The sequence below is a fragment of the Scomber japonicus genome, chromosome 24 (assembly GCF_027409825.1).
Source record: "Scomber japonicus isolate fScoJap1 chromosome 24, fScoJap1.pri, whole genome shotgun sequence".
In the NCBI taxonomy this organism is placed as follows: domain Eukaryota; kingdom Metazoa; phylum Chordata; class Actinopteri; order Scombriformes; family Scombridae; genus Scomber; species Scomber japonicus.
In genome coordinates, this window is record NC_070601.1 from 14,391,472 (window position 1) to 14,411,346 (window position 19,875).

Sequence of the window (19,875 nt, forward strand, 5' to 3'; positions counted from 1 at the left end):
TTTTTGGGAATATTACAGTCATTTATTTTGTGTCTGCTCTTCCACCGCCATAACTCGGGCATGTTATATATGGTTTATAATTTCCCTGTGATGTTGGAATTCATTTTCTAAACAAAAAATATGATACAATAATATAGAGAAGCGTACATGTTGGTGTGGAACAAGTCAAATTAATTCTGGGAGCTATACTGCTTTAATTTACCACAGTGTCAGTGATAAGGAAGGGGGGGTGGGGGTTGGGGGTTGGGGGGGTCCTAGTGAGTAGTACCAACCATTCAGTGTAAGTTTTTGCTTCAGCTTGAGTCTTGAGCCCATCATTTATTCCCAGCCTCTGTCCTGCTCGGCTGCCTGGTTGGGTGTAATTGTTTCCCCAGGGACCCAGACGAATGGCTCAGCTGTCTAACTGCGCTGTGACCCACAGACCTGTGTGTGTGTGTGTGTGTGTGTGTGTGTGTGTGTAAGAGACAGTGAAAAACAGAGAAACAGGAAGAGAGGGGAGTTTCTTGACCTCAGGGGGAAAATAAATGGATAAATAGTATGAATTACATCATTTTTATGTCATCTATTTGTTGCATTCCCATTTTGACCAAAACAACATTTTTCCAGCTGACTGAAGAACAGGACTTAAGAGTATATATAAAGTAGATTTCTATGGTGCAGGTGCAGTTTGGTTCTTACAGAAATAGAGTCAGGGAGAGATTAACAGAGCTGCCAGTACTTTCCTTCTTGGGAGTCATAACTGTCACTTTGTTTAAATCTGTAAGCTCCGTTCACTCTTCCAAGTACATAAAACGCATTACTTACTTGGCAACTTTTACTTTCCCACCTGTATCCCTCACCGAATCTTCACGCCATGTATATTTCCTTCTCACATGATTGCATTCTACTGTAATTAACTAATCAGTGATTCATTGTCCTCCTGTTGGCACTTATTGAGGAACATGTTGACACAAAGAACTGAATGTTAAAGCAAAGAAAAGCTCTCCAAAAGTGTTTAAAGGAATGTTTTTGAGATTACATGTAGAGATTATCAGCATGGTGTGTGGTGTAGTTTATCTTAGTCTAAATATTATCTTCACATGGGAATACCATATCTAAGCAAATCAAAAAAAATGATGTTAGCATTTGCTGTTGAAGTATATGCAGTCACCAGTGCAATCTAACTCAATCCAATACAACAGCTCTGCAACAATACATTTTCAGTTTTTGTTAACATTGTCCAAAAAGTGATATTTCTATTATGTTTATTGTACTGAGGTGCACTGTGTTGACTGGTGTTCCTAATATTTTGCCCCTCTCATGTATATTAATGGAGTGGACAAAATATTAGTAACACCATTCAATGTAATGCACCCTAGTAAATGGACTGTACTTATAGGCTATATAGTACACCACCATCACCCACTATGACCTCAATAATAAGCACAAAGTAGAATTATTCCCTTTCTAACAAAGTCAGCACATACTGAAAATGTATAAGCTTCATATGAATGTAGAATTTAAAGCAGAGCTGTTGTATTGGACTGCATTAGATTGGTGTACCTAATAAAGAGGCCAGTGAGTATCTAGCATTTTCAACAGTATACATATATGAATGAGCATTGGTGCATGCTTTTAAAGGCTAGTTGGTCTTCATTTATTCAGCTCAGGGTGATGTTGGGCGAGGCAACACTGGAAACCATGTGAGGTCACCGAAATCAATATAGTAATAAACAGGTGCAAAAAAACTAATGAGTGAAATTAAACATTTTTATTGGAATCGACATGATCTGTGGATTAGTTTGCGACGAAGGAGGTAGATCTATGCACATTTTTTGCGTCAGCTTCAAATTTGATGAACTCTGACAAGCCAAATTGTACTGTTGATCAGTAAGAAACCATCTTGACAATGCTGACCTTTTGAGGGAGAGTCCAAAATGGATGGTGGTTGCACCATTTATTGTGCCGTTAGCAAACAAGCTAACGGAACAATGAGGTTGCTAACTGCTGTGTATGCCGGCTCACTGTCACTCTATCACAGCTTACCGGTACAATGGAATAGTGACAGAGCCATCGGTAGTGTTGAGAGTAACACCTGTGCTTTACCTACAATGACAAGTCAAACTGTGTTGTGAAATAAGCCTATATGAGAGCAAGGCTGATATCATTTAAGCTCATTCTACAGTAACAGTATACATGCCCACACAGGCCTGATAGGAGGTTTAATCAGGCATAATTGGTGAATGGTGGATCAGGGGTGTGCAGTGATTTTGAATGCTGGCCCTGTAGATGTAATTACAGCAGCTGCATTCACCTGGTGTTGCAGGTGTGAATAAAACCCTCATTAACTTGCTAAAAGGAGAACTTCACTTTCTAGATTGAATAACAGTGGCCAACACGAAAGCTACTCAGCTCCTAATTCCCTTTTTAAAAGCTTTGTTGCCTACAATAATGACTTCCACTGCTGCTTTTAGTCAGAAAGACACTGATGTACCAATCAATTAATTGTTCAACATCAATCAGAACTTGATTAACAAATCTCTATCTGTTATCATAAATTGACAGCTGGCCTGATTCAACTAGACATACATGTAATGCCCCATATTACATGATTAAAATTAATAAATGCAATCTAACAAATTGAACTAACTAGCAGGTGGCTCACTCAGTAGATACACTCCCACAGTGTGGCAGAAAATGTTATCACCAAATGTACTTTTAAAACAGTATGAAGTAGATGTTTTTACCACTTATAGTTCAACAAAAACTGATTTGAATGCAAGTTTTTCTGAAAAATGACACCACCTTGTGTTGAATAATGTCATGGTGTGTTTCCATGTGTTGAGCAGCAGAGGGCAGACTTGGCATTGAAAACAAATAAGGTTGTGATGGGGATACAACAGATAGAATAGATAGATAGGAGGACCCTCATTTCAAGATGAATGCCAAAGTAGCCATATGTAGCAGCATATTTGTATTTAAAATATAAGAGGGACTTTTACTGTCTATAATATGGTTCAGTAAAACCTATAATAGGAGAATTCTATTTATTTCTAGTTTGCTGGAGACCATATTGAGACCCCCAGTGGTACCCAGATTTAGCTTTGGAACCCTCATAGATGCCAGCTGTGTACTGGCTTGAAAATGAGATTCCATTAGAGAAACAGCCTAATAGCCCATTAAAGGATCCATGCAAACTTGTAATATCTCAACAGAGGAAGAACCTTGTGTGGTTTATTGCTCTGTTTAAATCAGACTAAAGTGTTGCAGCCAGCTGTGATGAACGTGAAAAAGAGGAGGCAGTCACTTTTTCCTACTCAGTAAAAGGAGGAGATGGCTGAGAACTGGTCAGGAGAGCAGATGGCATCTCCGTCTGTCTGGTCTGTTTAAAGAACACCGCAGGCGAAGCCCCAAGTCAAACAAGCCAACTACACAGCCCGGGGTGATGTCAGAGCTTCCACTGCTTTCCACCCCGAACACATCAAGATTTAATTTCTTCTCCAATCTCCAAATCATTGCACAGTGCTGTGTAACCAACTCTAAAGATTTTCCTGGAATGCATTGATTTGTTATTTTGAGAGTCTTCCTGACATTGGAGAGGATGTTACAGTCCCACAACATGTAGTATAAACTACTCCATATTCAGCCCAGCTGCACTTAACACATTTAAATATTTATTTCTATGCGTTGCCCACAGCTTCACCTTACAAGTCTCCTGTGCATGCAGTGTTATGTTTTCACTAAAGGTTCACCAGACTATTACTACTCTACATTACTATCCTCTGGCCCTATCAGATGACCTGTTGTGTTATGGCGAAGGCGAGCTTGGAGGTAAAGCCTCAGTAATTGGAGTAGTGTAGCTGTCATCTGACCTTTACAGACTGCTGTGTCTCCCTGTGTGCCTAGAAAGCGAGCAGGAACTATTATAGTGTGTATAGAGGGAGATACAGCAAATAGTGAATTCCAAGAATTCCTACATGGTTCACAGAGTCTACAGGTGTTAGAAATTTCCAGATCTATGGAAGTTTAGACATTGACAGGATCTTAAATATGTTGAGGGATGCTGTTCTGGAGTAAGTTAACTATATTCTGCAGTTGTAGACCAATAATAAACTTGCAATTATAATTGGGTGCTAGGGCGATTAGCCTCATTACCCTACCACCCTATTATCAATGGCAATGAGGCTTGATTTAGCAACGTCAAGCCCTGTTGCTATTAGTAGCGGGGTTCCACAGGGGTCTTTTCATGGTCCATTAATATTTACATTATAGATGTGTAAAATTATTCTTCCAAGTCAGTTCTTTAACATGCGTTTTTACACTGACAGCATATTTTTATCGCTTTTTTATTTTTAAAAGCTGTCTGTTCTCTCTAAACCATAAAACCTTTGTCCTATTATGTTTCACTTAATTCATGGTGTCATGCTGCCCCATCGTATCTGCCTTCAGCAGTGAGCAGTTTATCACAGTGCATTAGACTTTGTCATTAATGACAAATTTCATACTCATCACTGCTGTCCGTATCACAAAGTTGAATTATGGATTATATACAATAACCATCTCAGGACATTGAGCCATAATGCTCTACTGTTAAAGCTCCTGAACTACTATATGCTGTCATCACTTAATCTTAATATTCCATATGTATGTACTAATCTGCACTGACAGCTTACAGGCAAATAGTAGTGAGAGATAGTAGTGCATTGTAAACGTACTTGTTAAAATGTAAGTTGAAAATTCTTGTCATTCTTTAAGAAGGTCAGAGGTCAGAAACACAACCTATTGGCCAAACATTGGACATGAGTCTTCTAGAAAATCAATACTAAAATACAGCTGTTGGTTATATACTTTGCTTTTCTGGGCCCATTTTGTGGTGTCTTTTCCCTACTTCTGTGGGCAGTCAGAGTTCCAGTTGCCAGCAGGAGGGATTTTGGTCAATGACACAGTTCTGTAACTGTAAACATTTGCTTCAGCTGGACACATACTTTCCATAATCTTTTAAATGCTGGTTTGATTCTGCTTGTCATGTCATAACATTCAATATACTGCATCATAAAAAGAGACACCAACTCAACCACGAGTACACTTCTCCAAGAGTTGTCTGCAATGCACATCTGATGTGAAGTAGAGAAGGTGGGCTGAGGATGAATGATTGTACAAAAAGAGCAAACTGCAGCTCCTCATTGCAGTGTAAACGTGTCTGTGGGGAGACTCTCTATTCAAGATGAGATGATAAGATTAAACGTTATCGATCCCTGCTGGAAAATTAGGTCATTGAAGTATCAAACAAGATAAACAGATTAGAAGATAAAAATGCAATAACAAAAAGAGAAAATAAAATACATCCATTTGTCACATCCAAGGAACTGCGTAGAATTACTATTATGAGAACAACTTAACATTTACATGCTGTATGCAGAATGTAACAGTAAATGTGCAAATTCACATTAGTCTTAAGTTTTCTTACATATGGAAATAAAAAACAAAATATTAGCCAAAGATATTAGGCCTACTGAATGTCCCTTCTTGATATGTATCACCAGATAACTCTGTAAAAATATGGTTTCAATATTTGATTCAATTGGAAGTGCCAGATTTATCTCAGTCATACTGTTACATGGTTGATTCTCTGAATTCGGTGCACTTTGTGTCCCACAGGTTTACCTCAAAGATTTTCATATAAATTAAACCACAAAATGCATTTTAAAACAATAAATGGAAAGATCAATGTGTCTTTGCATTATAACACACAAATATATTTTCAAAATTATGTTTTGAAAAATTGTATAAGTTGCTGAGGTGTAGAGGTCAGCCAAATGAGCTTGTCCCCAGGGACCAAAGTTATTTTTCATTAAATATAAAACATAAAAATAGCCAGTAACAGCAAGTTTTTCCTGCTAATATAATAATTTGCCTGTCTACTGTAACCTAAATAAAATAAATATGAGAAAAATACATGAATTATTTATAAAATAGCACTATTTAATCATGTCCCCCAGTTTTGTTCAACCCTGTAACAGCATACCAATCCCCCCCTTTTGTAAAAGTAATTGTTCAGTCCAAATTCCTCAACACCCAGGAAGTGACATCACTCAAGTCTTTTCCTGCTCATACTTTAAAGAGAGGTAAGTGTTACCATACTTTCTTACCTATATTTCATTGTTTTTATTGTCAGATTGACATCATCAAGCTCAATCTTTCAACACTGTTACATGCATAAATGATATTTACAATTGTCTTGGAAAAATATATTAATGTCTTGTTTTTCCTCATGCCATGTGCTGCCATACCCCACACCCTAGCTAATGTGGACTTATGGCTACTTTTAGCTAAAATCTTTTTGTTTTTTTTGTATGGTTTCATCTTAGTCATTCAGCAGGCAAGAAAGCATCCAGAAAAGCAAGAGACAAACTGCGCAAAGAAATAGAAGAACTAAAAAGGAAACTCAAACATCAGAAGAATCACAAAGAAAAATACAAGAAAAGACTCCAGCGAGCGACCAAGAACAAAGACTCTCCCAGGTCCAAAGTCCGTCAGTTGCTGAAGAATTGTACTGTGAACAGCAAGGTGAGGAAAACTTTACTGCACCATGAAGCCCTAATTTGTGACATTAGGAGGAAGTACAAGAATGCCAGAAATGAAAAAGGAATAAAAACTGTTGCTGAGGGTGTTGTGGGGAAGATAGTCAAGAAATACAGGCTGCAGAGATGGTCTGAGAAAGCACTAGGAAAGAAACGCAGGACCTTGTGTGAGAATGAAGACCTGAGTAATAACTCCACTAGGCAAACTTACAACGAAGACATTCTTTACAAGAGTTGATGTGAGTCGGATGACGACGGGGAAAAAGCAAACAATAACAAAGAAGAAAATTAAAATGTAAAAACGATTCCTTGTAGACACGATGAAAAACCTTCACAGGGAGTTTCTGGCTGAAAACTACACAATTTCCTATGCCTCATTTTGCTGGCTGCGGCCCTTTTGGGTTGTCCACCCCTCCCTTTCAGACTGCGACACATGCCAGTGCAGGTTACATGAAAACCTGGCCTTTCTGGCTGCCAAGCTTTGTCAGCTTAAGCTTATTGGAACTTCAAATTTAGACAGCCTCACAGAACTTGTCTGCTGTGACATTGGCAGCAAGGCCTGCATGTATGGAGAATGTGAAGATTGTAAGAACAGAATCGTTCCCCTCTCAAGCTCATATAATGGTGCACAGAAGGTGACCTATATGCAGTGGGCCACAGAAGATAAAGCAAAATCAAATGATGAAGAAAGCTCACAAAAATAACTGTAAAAAAAACCATTGAGAGCAGTCAAGATGAGCTTGCAGAGAGGTTCCACACACACCTCACTAAGTTTAAGAGGCATCTCTTCAACATCAGACAGTCAGAAATTCAGTCAGTACACTTTGGATCATCCCGCCAACAGGCCACACTTCACACAGGGGTCATCTATGTTGGTGGAACCCAAGAGCCAACCTGCTTTACCTCCATCTCACCATCCAAGCACAAGAGTCCAGCTGCCATGTGGGAACATTTGAAACCTGCACTGGACTATGTGCAGACTGTTGTGCACTTTTTTAGTGATGGGCCCTGTACGCAGTACAGGCAGAAAGGAAACTTTTTTCTCTTCAGTACAGAACTTGACAAGAGGGGACTGAGAGAGACCTGGATTTTTTCCAGTCCAGTCACGGCAAAAGAACAGCAGATGGTGTTGGTGCTGCCCTAAAGAGATTCGCAGACAACCTCATCAGCCATGGCCGGGACGTCAACAGTGCTTATGAGCTCTTCAAGGCCCTCTCCGAGACAGACATTTTGATCAAACTGTATTTTATCAAAGATGAAGCTATTGAGCAGGCACTGCAAAGGATGCCGTCCACCATTCCACCAGTCCCAGGAACCATGCACATCCATCAGTTCATCACTCTTGCTCGAGGGGAGATAACATCGCGAGATGTCAGCTGCATGTGCTCCACCTATGGAAAGCTTGAATGTGAATGCTGGAATACAAAGCATTTCAGCTTTGTCAGGAAAGTCCCAGCTACTGTGTCACAAGGGCAATCAATTCAAAATCAATCAACAAATCTAATCAATTGGGATGACCCAGAGTATTAGGGGAGTGGTGTGTGCTTACTTATGATGAAGCATTTTATCCAGGAATAATCCTCGCTACAGATGAAACCAGCGTTCAAGTGAAATGCATGCACCATGCCGGAATAATGAAAAACTGATTATTTTGGCCACTACAAGAAGACGTACTGTGGTATTCATTTGATGACGTGATTGAGCTCATCCCGCCTCCTCAGCCCGTTACAGGACGTGATTCACGTCACATGAAAATTCAAAAAGAGATCTGGGACAGACTGTCTAACTAACAGTAGATCAGAGACCATCCACATTCACAATGTTAAATATTACATACGTTAAATGTTCTTGTTTGTTGGCGTGCAGGAAGTCCAGGGGCTAGAGCGCATGCCACATACAGTACGCAGCCGACCCGAATCCCGGCCAGAGGTCCTTTGCTGCATGTCATCCCCCCCCCTCTCTCCTGTATCTACAGTTAAATAAAGGCGTCTGTGCACTGTGAAAGCCAAATCTAATGTTTATGTTAAAGTATATTTTCATGATTTATGAAGACCACTTGTACATTAAGTTGCCATATCCTGCTTGACAGTCAAATTATTATTATTTAGAATCAAATAAAATATACTTACAATAAGTTATTTTACACAAGGGACAGGTGATTACTGAGGCACTGGAAGAATTAGTTTGAATATGTTTTAGAATTATACTCATACAGGAATCAAATTGTCCTGTTACAGGGTTGAATTTAAAACAATCTAAGTGACAAAGAAATTCCTAATAATGTTTGGGATTTCATGCCTAAGGTGGGAAAACGTATATATCAGAAGTTCAAATAGTCCTTCATCAGATGCAATGTTCAAAAACACATTTTTTATGGTATATTTTTCAGTAACCAGAGAACCCAATGTGCACTGAATGCAAAGAATCAGCCACATAACTTTTTTTCTGAATAGTTGCCACTGTGTCCTCAAGTGGAACAAATTGTCAGGGTGTGTTTATTTTATTGATGAAAGAAGAGTCAAAAAAGTTAAGAAAATGTCTCACTAATGTCAGTTAGTTGATCTATCTGAAGTTTGCTAATGATAGCGATGTTAGCTGCTATAACCTACTAATACCAGAACAAGTTACTCTGCAGCAAAACCCCTGAGTGTACTGAACAGAGCAATGGCATGTTTTATTGCTTATAATATTCAACTTTTCATTAGTAGGTGGAAGGCTGCATCATATCTTATTTAAAAAGTTACATTATTCTCTCTGGAAAGCTGAACGACTACAGAGCCCAAGTTAGGTAAGTAGTATATATCAATATGGATATCATATAAAACGTTAAGTAAATTGTTCACTTGGATAAAACAAAGACGATCATCACCCCCTAACATGCTAGCTGACATGTTAGCTGTTGCTAAGTTTTGACGTCCAGAAGAAACAGAGCTAAATTAGCATTAACTTGGAGTTGTATTTCTAGCCAACTGAAACTATAAGTTCAATATCCAAACTTTTAGTCGTCTCTGTTTTAGTCTTCACCAACTTCTGAGAAATATAACTGTTGTTTACTAAATGCTCCGGCTATTTACCTGCTAGTTACTACCTTTGCCTGTGACTGTTTAGAGCTAGCCAGCTAGCATGAAGTATAGCCTAGCTGCAAAATAAGGGTTAGCTGAAAGATGCTAAAATGCTCTAGAGTTGAGGTTACAACTCCCTGCAAGTGTCAGCATGAGTAACTCTTCACTTTATACACAGTCATTTGAGCACTCTTCACTTTATACACAGTCATTTGAGCAGTTATATAAGAATATTAGTGCAACTTAAATGAATGTATAGGGCTTATAGCTCAGAATGTAGCTTCTCCAAGAGCATGATGACACTTTGATAAGCCAAGCTTTGAAAGGCCTCAAATTAGATCATTTCATCTTTGACCGTCAGAAATGTCTGAGTATGGCATTCTGCATAATGTCAACAAACCAGCAAGAATGACTAATGTGTGGTGGGCTGGGAAACATTTTTTCCTGGCTGGATGCACAGTTTTACAGCTGAATCTATGATTGATATACTTTTTTGGTATTTCCAGACATTTTCTTGGGAATCAGATAGGACCTTTTGGCTCTGCTAGAAAATGCCATGTTAAACTATGTTAAGCGGGGCTCTTTAGTGACAGCAGCTTTAAATAGTTTTCTGGAAAATTTGACATCTGTGCATACTTCTTTGTGGCACTGTAGACTAAATAAAATAAGAACTGTTATTTCCATCGTCTTATCTTATCAAAAGGATCATATTTCAGGCTGTCCTCTAAATAAAGTCTGGAGTCCTTGGCCATGCATTCAACATGAGAGCAATCACAAAAGTTGGACATCTTTTATTAAATAGAAGCAGGCAGTGTTTTTACCCTGGTGAATCTTCACCAGAAAGCCTTTCTGAAACCCCACAAGGGCTGAAATATTGCCTTATTGTATTAAAGAAAAGCTGCTCTGGAGCTTTGTGTTGGGGGCATTATGTTTGCTCTCATACTGAATTCCACTCAGCCCTGCATTTTAAAACACTGTATAGTAAATGTGTGTGTGTGTGTGTGGGGCGGGTGTAGGTGTGTGAGTGTATCTCCTTTCACAAGCCAACAAATCATGAAGCATATCACGAAAAATCTTTATTACTCCATTAGTCCAGAACATGTCCTTCGCCTCCTGTTTTTCTTCAAAATGTACCTTTTTTTTTTCAGCTTCATAAATGAAATAACATTGAAATAACTGATGCATTTTTTCTTTTATGCAGACTATATGTGAGTAACTGCTGTAAACTGAGTGGCCTCGATGGACACAGGATCCAGCTGAAAGTGACACACATTCCTTCAGCCCTCCTTGAATAATGTATACCCCTCTAGTTTTTAATGGAGTGATACTATGTCCTCCAAAGTACTATCAGATGCGTATAACATGACCATTCATTCATTAAGATTGGATTATCTGGATTGCCTCTCAGCTCCTTTCTCTGTCCCTCCCTCTCTCTATGTATTGATGTCTCTATTGTGTCTCTGACTGAATGTCTCATGCTTGTAACTCCACTGTATTTGTCTCTACGTGATCCTGTAACTAAGCTGTCAGTCTCTCTTGGCTTCCTCTGTCCGCCTCTCAAACCCTCCCCTCCATCATTTGACCCCTACTCTTCTTTCCCAGATCACATGAGCATAACAGGGTGAAAATCGCCCCGCTTTCTCAAGGGCGCAACGCTGAAAATATGGTACAGTTTTCGTGAGAATCACATTTCAATCATGACAGGAGGAGAAAGGAACAGCTAAAATATGTGACACGCAGGAAAGCCGAATCAATGTGTTAATTTCCTTTTTCATGCCAGTACAGAGAGCAGGAAAACACTCCCCTGGAAGTGCTGGTGCGGCTGGTGAAAAATGAACAATATCCACAATCATAGCTGCAGGGCAGGCCAGCAGGGTTAGTTGTTATGGGCCTTTCCTTGATTTGTTCAGGAATAATAAGCTTTCCTACCCGCCCAAGAACTGGACCGATGGGTGAGGAGGGTAGAGGAAGGTGTGAAAGACAGGATGGGTGAGGCGAAAAAGCTATTAAAGCTGTTTCCTGGAAGCCAGCAGAGGTTCACTGAGGACCAGCTGATCAAACTGCATTGTTGTCAGCTTTTAACACTTTTTATTTTGTTACCTTCACAGTGTTTGGGGTCCCACATTTCCCTACGTTGCATTAGCCTATCCTTACTAGAAAGACGACAGCATAGGTATAGGTCAAGCCGGCAAAAACGATATTACAGATGGAGAGCATGTGAGAATTTACTATGCCTTTAACATGTCATTTGTACAAAATCATGTTTAAAAGCAAGAATAAGATGACATCAATATAAGGTGACCTGATAAGATAATTTTGCATTTTATGGGGAGGTGGTGCGTTAGTAGCCATGGCCACCATTCACCTCCCGTCTCCAACCGCGAGTCAAGACAAGTGTTTACTGTTACCATGACAACAGAGATGACCACAAATATTCTCCATTTAATGTGTAGAAACCAAAAACAAGATATCAAATTTGAACAAGAAGTTAGCCTACATTTTGAAGGTATTTACTCAACGTTGTCTAAAACAGCAGCAGTCCACAAGTCCCGTCCTCAGTTGCAATATTCAGGGCGCACAGGTGGTCGAGTGTTTAGCGTGCATGCCATGTACGCAGCCGACCCTGGTTCGAATCCTGATTGGAGGTCCTTTGCTGCATGTCACATCCCCCTCTCTCTCCCATGTTTCCTGTTGGTCTACTGATAAATAAAGGATTCTATGCCAACAAAATCTTGAAAACAAAAAAAGAAAGTTGCATGTGTACATTTGAGAAATTTGGAGTAACTGCCAAGCTAATTTGTCCTGGACCGGTCTGTACACTGAATGCAATTAGACTAAACTAACATCAACACTCCATCAAATCAAGAGAGAACAAGCTGACCCCCTAATTGTCAAAGTAAAAGAGCATCTCTGAGATTATTAACTGTCTGAATTTCAAATTGTAATCCCTTACTCTATCACAATTACCCCTCACTGAGCAAAAAAAGCTATTACCAATGTGATAAATTACTGCCAACACTATTTATGTAACGGGCTCTGTATGAGCAAATATTTGGAATCTTTTGATTGAAATAATAAGCATGTGGGAGAGTTTCCCATGAGTTCCTATTGCACCATGTGGGGACTGGTTTGCATGTGTGTGTGTGTCCACATATTTGGCCTAAGGGAGGGGTTGCACTGCTTAAAATCTCCTTTCAACAGCAATAACAGATTTACAGCTGGTGAAAATCTATCATATTTACAATGTTTTATACCTCAGATGTCTTTAATATTACATCTGTACAAAATCATGCTTAAAAGTAAATATGAAGATGATAAAATAATGTTAAGAATGTTTTTTGAGCTGTTTCTAGAGCACAGAACTTTTTCAGAACTCTCTTTTCCTCACCCTCTCTTTTTGTGTTTTCTTTGTTGTCACTCTTGTGGCATGCTCTCACAACTCATATCTCAATTTGCTTTTCTGAGCCCACATGAGTTTACACAGGCTTCTGTGTGTGTGTGTGTGTGTGTGTGTGTGTATGAGTAATTACAGGGCAGACGAGAAAGGAAAAAACTTCCCCTGTGAACTTTTCCTTTTCTCCTCCTCTTTCCTCCAGCCGCTTTGTGCCTGCACACAACCCAGAGAGCCTCGCAGACAAAGAGGAACCCCAGCAACTCCTACATTTTCATCTCTATTCCTCACCCTCTCTTTAAATCCTTTTTTTTTTTTTTATCTCTCACTTCCTCACCCCTCCCAATTCACCTCACATACAATAGACTTCCCCTGCAAAACGCCAGCCTGAAGGGAAAAGCAGAGGAGATACTGTTTCTCTTACAACAATGGAAATTCAATCAGGAAATGGAGAGGAGGTGGCGAGGGCCGTGTCGCCGACCTCAGGCTCCGTTTCCCGTAGTCACTGTGGGCCACAGGTAGAGGCATCAGACGATCCAGTGCTCAGAGAGGACCTGCAGGCTGCTAAAAGGATTGAGAGGTTTGACATCCCACTTGATAGCCTGAAGAGGATGTTTGAGAAGCCTGCTGTGGCAAACACAGTAAGTACTGCTGATTTTTTTTAATCTTTTGGCTCTAAATTGTATTTTTTATGCAATGAAATTCCACTATTTTCAGGCTAATGGGCTGTCAGGTTACTACCATGCCTTGACTTTGTGCTGAATGTGTCAGATAGATGGATAGTCTAGATGCAGCCTGCATTTCAATGAAATAAAAAGCTTCACTAACCTTTAAAGATACTTGAAAAGTCAGTTATGGAGACACGACCATGAGGTCATGCCTCTGGCAAAACAGTTCTGGTGTCTGAGTGAGCAAATTGTACACTGTAGATTTCACTGCTGGTATGTAAGCTGTAGCTTTATATAATGAGGTAGGACGTTATTGGTTGACCAAATGGGAGGCTTATTTATAGGATATAATGACTGGAAAATATTTGCAGCAATTATGCAAAGCATAGACAAAACAGGATGTAGCTTATCTCACTATTTGCTTTGAGTTCAGATATGATTCACTTGCTGAAAATTTGGGTTTTTTCCCCTTCGTTTTGTTGATTTTGGACAAACACTACCACGTCTCCTTGCTGAAGAGGAGGGTGGCTTTCTCTCACGCTCTGTTTTTCCATCTCAGCTGGCTTCTGTGAGAGGAAAATCTAAGTCTGTTGGAAGTAAAGCGGGTCATTATGAGAAAACCTCCCATTTACCAAATGTCTGATGAGGAGGCAAAAAAAAAGGCCCACATGACCTACTTTTTTGCCCCAGTGTGGTTGTGACATCAAATCTTTAACATGCTCTGGGCTGATGAGCTCAGTGATGCAAACCTTTCTCTCCTCATAGTATCCAAACTTGAAATCAAACTCAATAAAATCCCAAAGAGTCAATGCATCATGGGGAATGTAGTTCCTCAGTGTGTGCCAGTGCTAGCCGGTGGCACAGATACACATAGTGCAGTGCCACAGGGATATTCGACACCCTGTTATTTAAGAGCTATTTTGGAGAGCTTTATGGTTAAGCAGGATTTTAAAAATAACCCTGTAATTGGTATGTCGGCTGAGGCTGCAAGCAGCACGGAGCTTCTCCACAAGGCTAAAGACACAGAGAGAGAGAGTGGACATGGATCTATTAGAATCACATCTGGCTCCTAAGATGAAAACATTTTACAGATTACTGTGGTTAATGATCCACATCACTAAAGCCAAAGTCAAAGATAGCATCATTTGAAAGTTTCTTTTTGCTGCTCAGTCCAGCTGTAAAAGCTGATATCTGGTCTAGAGAGTCTTGAGGAAAAAGGCTAATGGATCCTTATTTTTTTCAGACATGATCGTATGAGCCATAACAGCTATTGTAGTCTGAGCCATAACAATCACAAGCGATAAGAGCTCAGCTTGTACATTCCAGAGTCTTTCATTGACTGTTAAGTATGTGTAAAACTCTCTTTATACTCTGTTTGTGTGGCTCAATGTTATCAGACTCTGTTTGACTCTTAAAGCTGCTCTAATCAGAGTTTTTCTATTAGCAAAGGATCACATGACTAAGTGTGAATTGTCACAGTGATGAACCCACAGAGAATTATCACCTGCAGACTGTGCAGTTCTCCTCAGCTCCACAGAGAATTTCAGCTTCTTCTTTTTTGGCACAGTGTTTTGGGTCTGCAGCTTGCAACTTTACTTTCTACTTGATGCTCCCATCAGCGTTTTTTTTTCCAGTCACAGCAGACAGCTGTTTTCAGGGAGAAAGGTCTGGTAAATCCACTCTATGGGAACTAAGAGCAGACACATATAAAGTTAGCAGCTAGTCAGTTAACTGAGCATTTAGCAGCTTTATCGCTGAATGTCTGAGGAGTTGATGGAGAGCAGAACAGAGCTAAAAGGAGAGTAAGATTGGATTTATTTTGTCAGGTGGTTAGCCATATGACTCAAAATGAATACTAATGTTGCATGCTCTCTGCCAGATGTGTAAATAAGCAGCAATTTCCTAACAAATTTGCCATGTTGCGCCCGTCCTGTCCCAAAAAAATAATCATTTAATGCACTTTTAAAATCTAGCTCCAAATACAGGACATATTTATGTCTTTTCCTTAGACGATGCCTGTCTGGTAAAGGTCCACGCCTTTGAAACTCCACACCCTCACTTTGTAACAGAGGCTTTCTGCTCCCCAATCCCAATCAAGCCTTCTTACTTTCTTTCATATGTTTTTGTTGTTATGGTTACTCTGGGTTGCAGGATTATGTTTGTTCTGGTTAAAAGAAACCCAACACAGACCATCAATAGGAAGTAAACAAACAGTGTCAAAGTTGGAGGTCCATCCACCCCAACATGCTTCTTCTGGTGATTTGGTGGCTCTTAATTTTACATCATTTCCTTTTGCTCCAGATGGACGACAGTTGCAACTCTGCTCAACAGCTTTGTCAGATGAAAGTAGACATTTGTTGTTGTTACTGGGAATATGCTTAAATTAGTGATGCAATTGTTTTTCTTCATCTCGTCTCCTCTATACTGGTAGTTTGTTTCTACTAAGTATTTCTTCTCCCTTGTTTATCCCTGCATGTATCTCCTTGTTTATCCCTGAATGCATCTTCAGTGTTTCCCACAGGATTTTGTGAGGCTGTGAGGTGGTTGGAGGGAATATTCCCCTTTAAAGGAAATTTTAAAGTTAAATGAATCAATCTGGTGCACTTTGAGAGCAAGATTAAGAGGTTAGATTTTTGAAAAACGTAGTGCTCTAGTAAACAATTTTGTGCTCTAGTAAACAATCCTAAACACACTGGCTGTATAGACATGAATGGCGATGACACAGCAAATATGACCAACTACTTGGTGCTGAAACCAGGAGGATGAAAAGTTAGAGCTGCAATGATTAATTGCTTACTCAAGTGAAGAACAGAACAAATAATTAGTAACCATTTTATTACTAAATAATAAAAAGGAAAAATGCCAAAAATGTATTTGTTGCAGCTTCTCCAATATGAATATTTTAAGCTCTGTTTGTGTCATACATGATAGAAAACTGAATATATTTAGTTAATCAGACAAAATATGACATTAGAAAACATCATCATGTGCTCTAAGAAATTATAACCAACTATTTTAACATGGCTGAAGCAACAGCATAAAACACAATATTAGAGCTCTTTTATGTTATTAGGAGATGTGTCAAATTATTTTCAGCTCATTTATGAAACTGTGGTGGGACAAATTAGCCTAATGGGAAACACTGATCTTTTAGCTTATCCATCCCAGCATTAATTCTACTCACTAAATCCTTTTGGGATGCTTTGTTGAATAATTAACTTTGACCTTTTCTGTTGACTTGTAATAGCCAACCAGCTTCCCACTTTACAACCATTTCCATCAGATTTAAGTTTAGCATTTGTTGTAGCTCTTCTAGAAATAGGTAATTTATTTATGTTTTTTTATGATATAAATAGCAAGCAGTGCAGCTGTATGTCACAGGCTGGTATTGCAGCACATGCCGTATCTTGGCATTGTATCGTAAGTGCTTATAGTCTGTTCTTATCTTCTTCTTGTGTTCAGTATTAATGGAGCGTATGGGCAGTGTTCCCAGATTCCCAGAGAGAGCAGAGAGGAGCTGTGCAGTTGGCTGGTTATAAAACATGACCTTGTGTCTAACTCATCTGTAAGGCTGAGCTTAATATTTGATGATGCGCTGTATTTTTTTTTTTTTCTGTGCTCCATTTCATTTATTTAAACGGTGCAATGTCATTGGCCAGCCAGTCATAACAATGACTGATGGATTCCCAGGTGGTCGCTCAGCTGTGGCCAAAACCCTCACTGGGGAAGAGGATAGTCCTTGTTTCCAACAACCCCAGATGTGAAGTGATGCAACGGTTTACCTTGAGTACAAAGTGCGTGTTTCCTGCTTGCGTAGCAGGCCGATCCTCAAGGGACTCATGCTTGTGTTTACAACATCTGTCTGAACCTCTGGTCATGGAAGAATACACACACACTGATGCACATGTATAAGACAGATGAGGTGAAACTGTGGTGCAATGTCATATCATATTAAGCAAAGGTGCTAGAATTCTAGAAGCACACATGCACACACTTTTCAGTAATTCATATGCGTCCAAATATGCACAAAATCTGTTCATTCATCAATAATGCTGAACATTTGCACTGTGGAGAGAATGGGCCATTATATTTTACTAACTCATTAAAACATTCTGGCATTAATTAGTGGTTACATAAATGTTTCTCATACTTATGTGCAGTGCTGGCACTCATTCAAGCTGTGATGACAGGTATTGGCCAGTGGGTGGCAGTGTGGCATCTATGAGACTGTGTGAGGAACAGTCACTGTATGAAGCAAAGTGCAGGAGAAGGAGGGTAAATTATATACACTTTATCAGGAGTTTATCATAGTGGAACAATTACTAATCACCTGGTGTTAATTGGAGTTTGTTTTTAATTCCTGGAGGTTTGTTAAAATGGCTTTTTTAAATGTGTGAGCCTGTCAGATTATGTGGATTTGCATAATTGGCAAAATATCTAATTCTGATGTGGTTGGTAAATTTGATACAATATAAAAGATTGTTAAAGGATTTTGTACATTGGGGCAAAGCTGGTCACACCTGTTTAATTGGATAACATGGTGAAGTTTATCAAGTGGACTCAGTGGTGGTTATTGGGGGGGAGGGGGGAGGGGGCAGTAGTCTGACTCCATGAGGTGTATACATAAATGAGGACAGTGGTACTAGAGATCTGGAATGTTCCCTCAGTTTATTTTCATATCCTGACTCGTCATTGTTGCTAACTCTAACACTACATGCATCAGGCTTTTCATATAGTTCACTTCTAAAGCAAAGTCACCTTTCTGCTGCTTTTAAGCAAAGAGTGGCAAATTTGCCACTCTGCCGTGTTCAATTATCACACTTAAAAGCGTCAAACGATGAGAATGAGGCTTTTTGCTAAATGTGGACTATTTTCACCCCCATCCCTCCAAAAAAAAAATCAATCAATATGCACCACCGTTCCTAAACGCACTTAATTAAATGTTAAATAAACTAAACGCCGCAATGTGCCTGCAAGAAATTGATCCAGACTTGATGAGGACACCGGCGTCCTCATCAAGTCCATTGAGCTCGTAAAAATTCCATTAACTTTTACCAGGCATCTCTTTCATCTCAGTTTCACAGATTCAAATCTTTTAATGGAGCTGGCAGCGGGGCCCCGCGTGTGTGTGTGTGACGCATTGCTTAAGCTGCTATGTGATGATGACTTGTTGCTCTCCACCTCGCCTACCGAGAATAGTTGCACTATTACGTGGTCTGCCAAACACAGCTCTGAAAAAAAAAACAATCCCTGTTTCATTTTGACTCATTCAGATAACTCCAACTCATTTGACTACCTGGCATTAGTTTTGTTTATGGATTTGGTGAATTGAAACATGAATAAAAGCTCTGCAGTCTGCACTGTGTTGATGTCAATACTTGCTAATTCAATTGTACCGTGAAACCATGTGCATATTCACTCCAACATGTGATAATCCATTCCTGTAGCTATAATGAATGCATATCTGCAGGCTTCTTTCCATTTAGACCATTGTGTGACTGAGATTTTCTTTTCTTTAACACAATTTGACACCCACAGCCCCCAAAGAGCATGTGTTCAACAGTTAGCCAAAGACCTCAAGGCTTACTGGTTTAATCATTTATTGTAGATATGGCACTATGTCATTGTGAGGGCAACGCTGCCATCTCCCTCTCTTTCTGCCATTCATCGTTGCCATAGCAAAAAATGAGGAAGGACTCCTCAGACAAGGTTTGTAAAGGCAAATCTTTTGGCTGTATCTTAAAACTAAAGCTCAATCATTAAACTATATGACACAAGCAAAGAGAAGCAGAGAGTTTAGGAACACGCGGAACAATGAGTTCACAGTCTTAGCAGCTCTGGGAGGCTGTAGCTGAATACCCACGTCAGTATGCTCATAATGAACATGGTCATGTATAGCAAGGGTAATGTTCACCATGTCAGTTTAGCTAAATGGCAATTAGCACCAAACACAGTGTAGCTTTACAGATTTAATGAAGAGGAGGCCATATCTATTGTTAGCAACTCCCTCTGTTTAAATAAAGTAGCACCTTTGTCTTTGCAAATATTGTAGAACGTGCTTCATTTAGAAGCTGTTTGTGTTTTTTTATTAAACTTTATTGAACAATTTAGCATATTAAATAGTAACAGTTTGGCTGTCAGTACTCATTTGCTCGAGTAGAAATGCTTGTTACAAGTGCTTAAAATACTATACA

The 19,875-nt window shown here is 39.5% G+C and overlaps 1 protein-coding gene across 1 annotated transcript in view; it reads left to right on the top strand.

Annotated features, from left to right (window-relative positions):
• Positions 1-13,540: 13,540 nt before the first annotated feature.
• Positions 13,541-19,875, top strand: part of xirp2a (xin actin binding repeat containing 2a) — a 51,934-nt gene continuing 45,599 nt past the window's right edge. Inside the window, exon 1 of the mRNA XM_053314370.1 lies at positions 13,541-13,654. Coding sequence (XP_053170345.1) covers positions 13,625-13,654 — 30 coding nt within the window. The 5' untranslated portion in view covers positions 13,541-13,624. The remainder of the gene's footprint in view (positions 13,655-19,875) is intronic.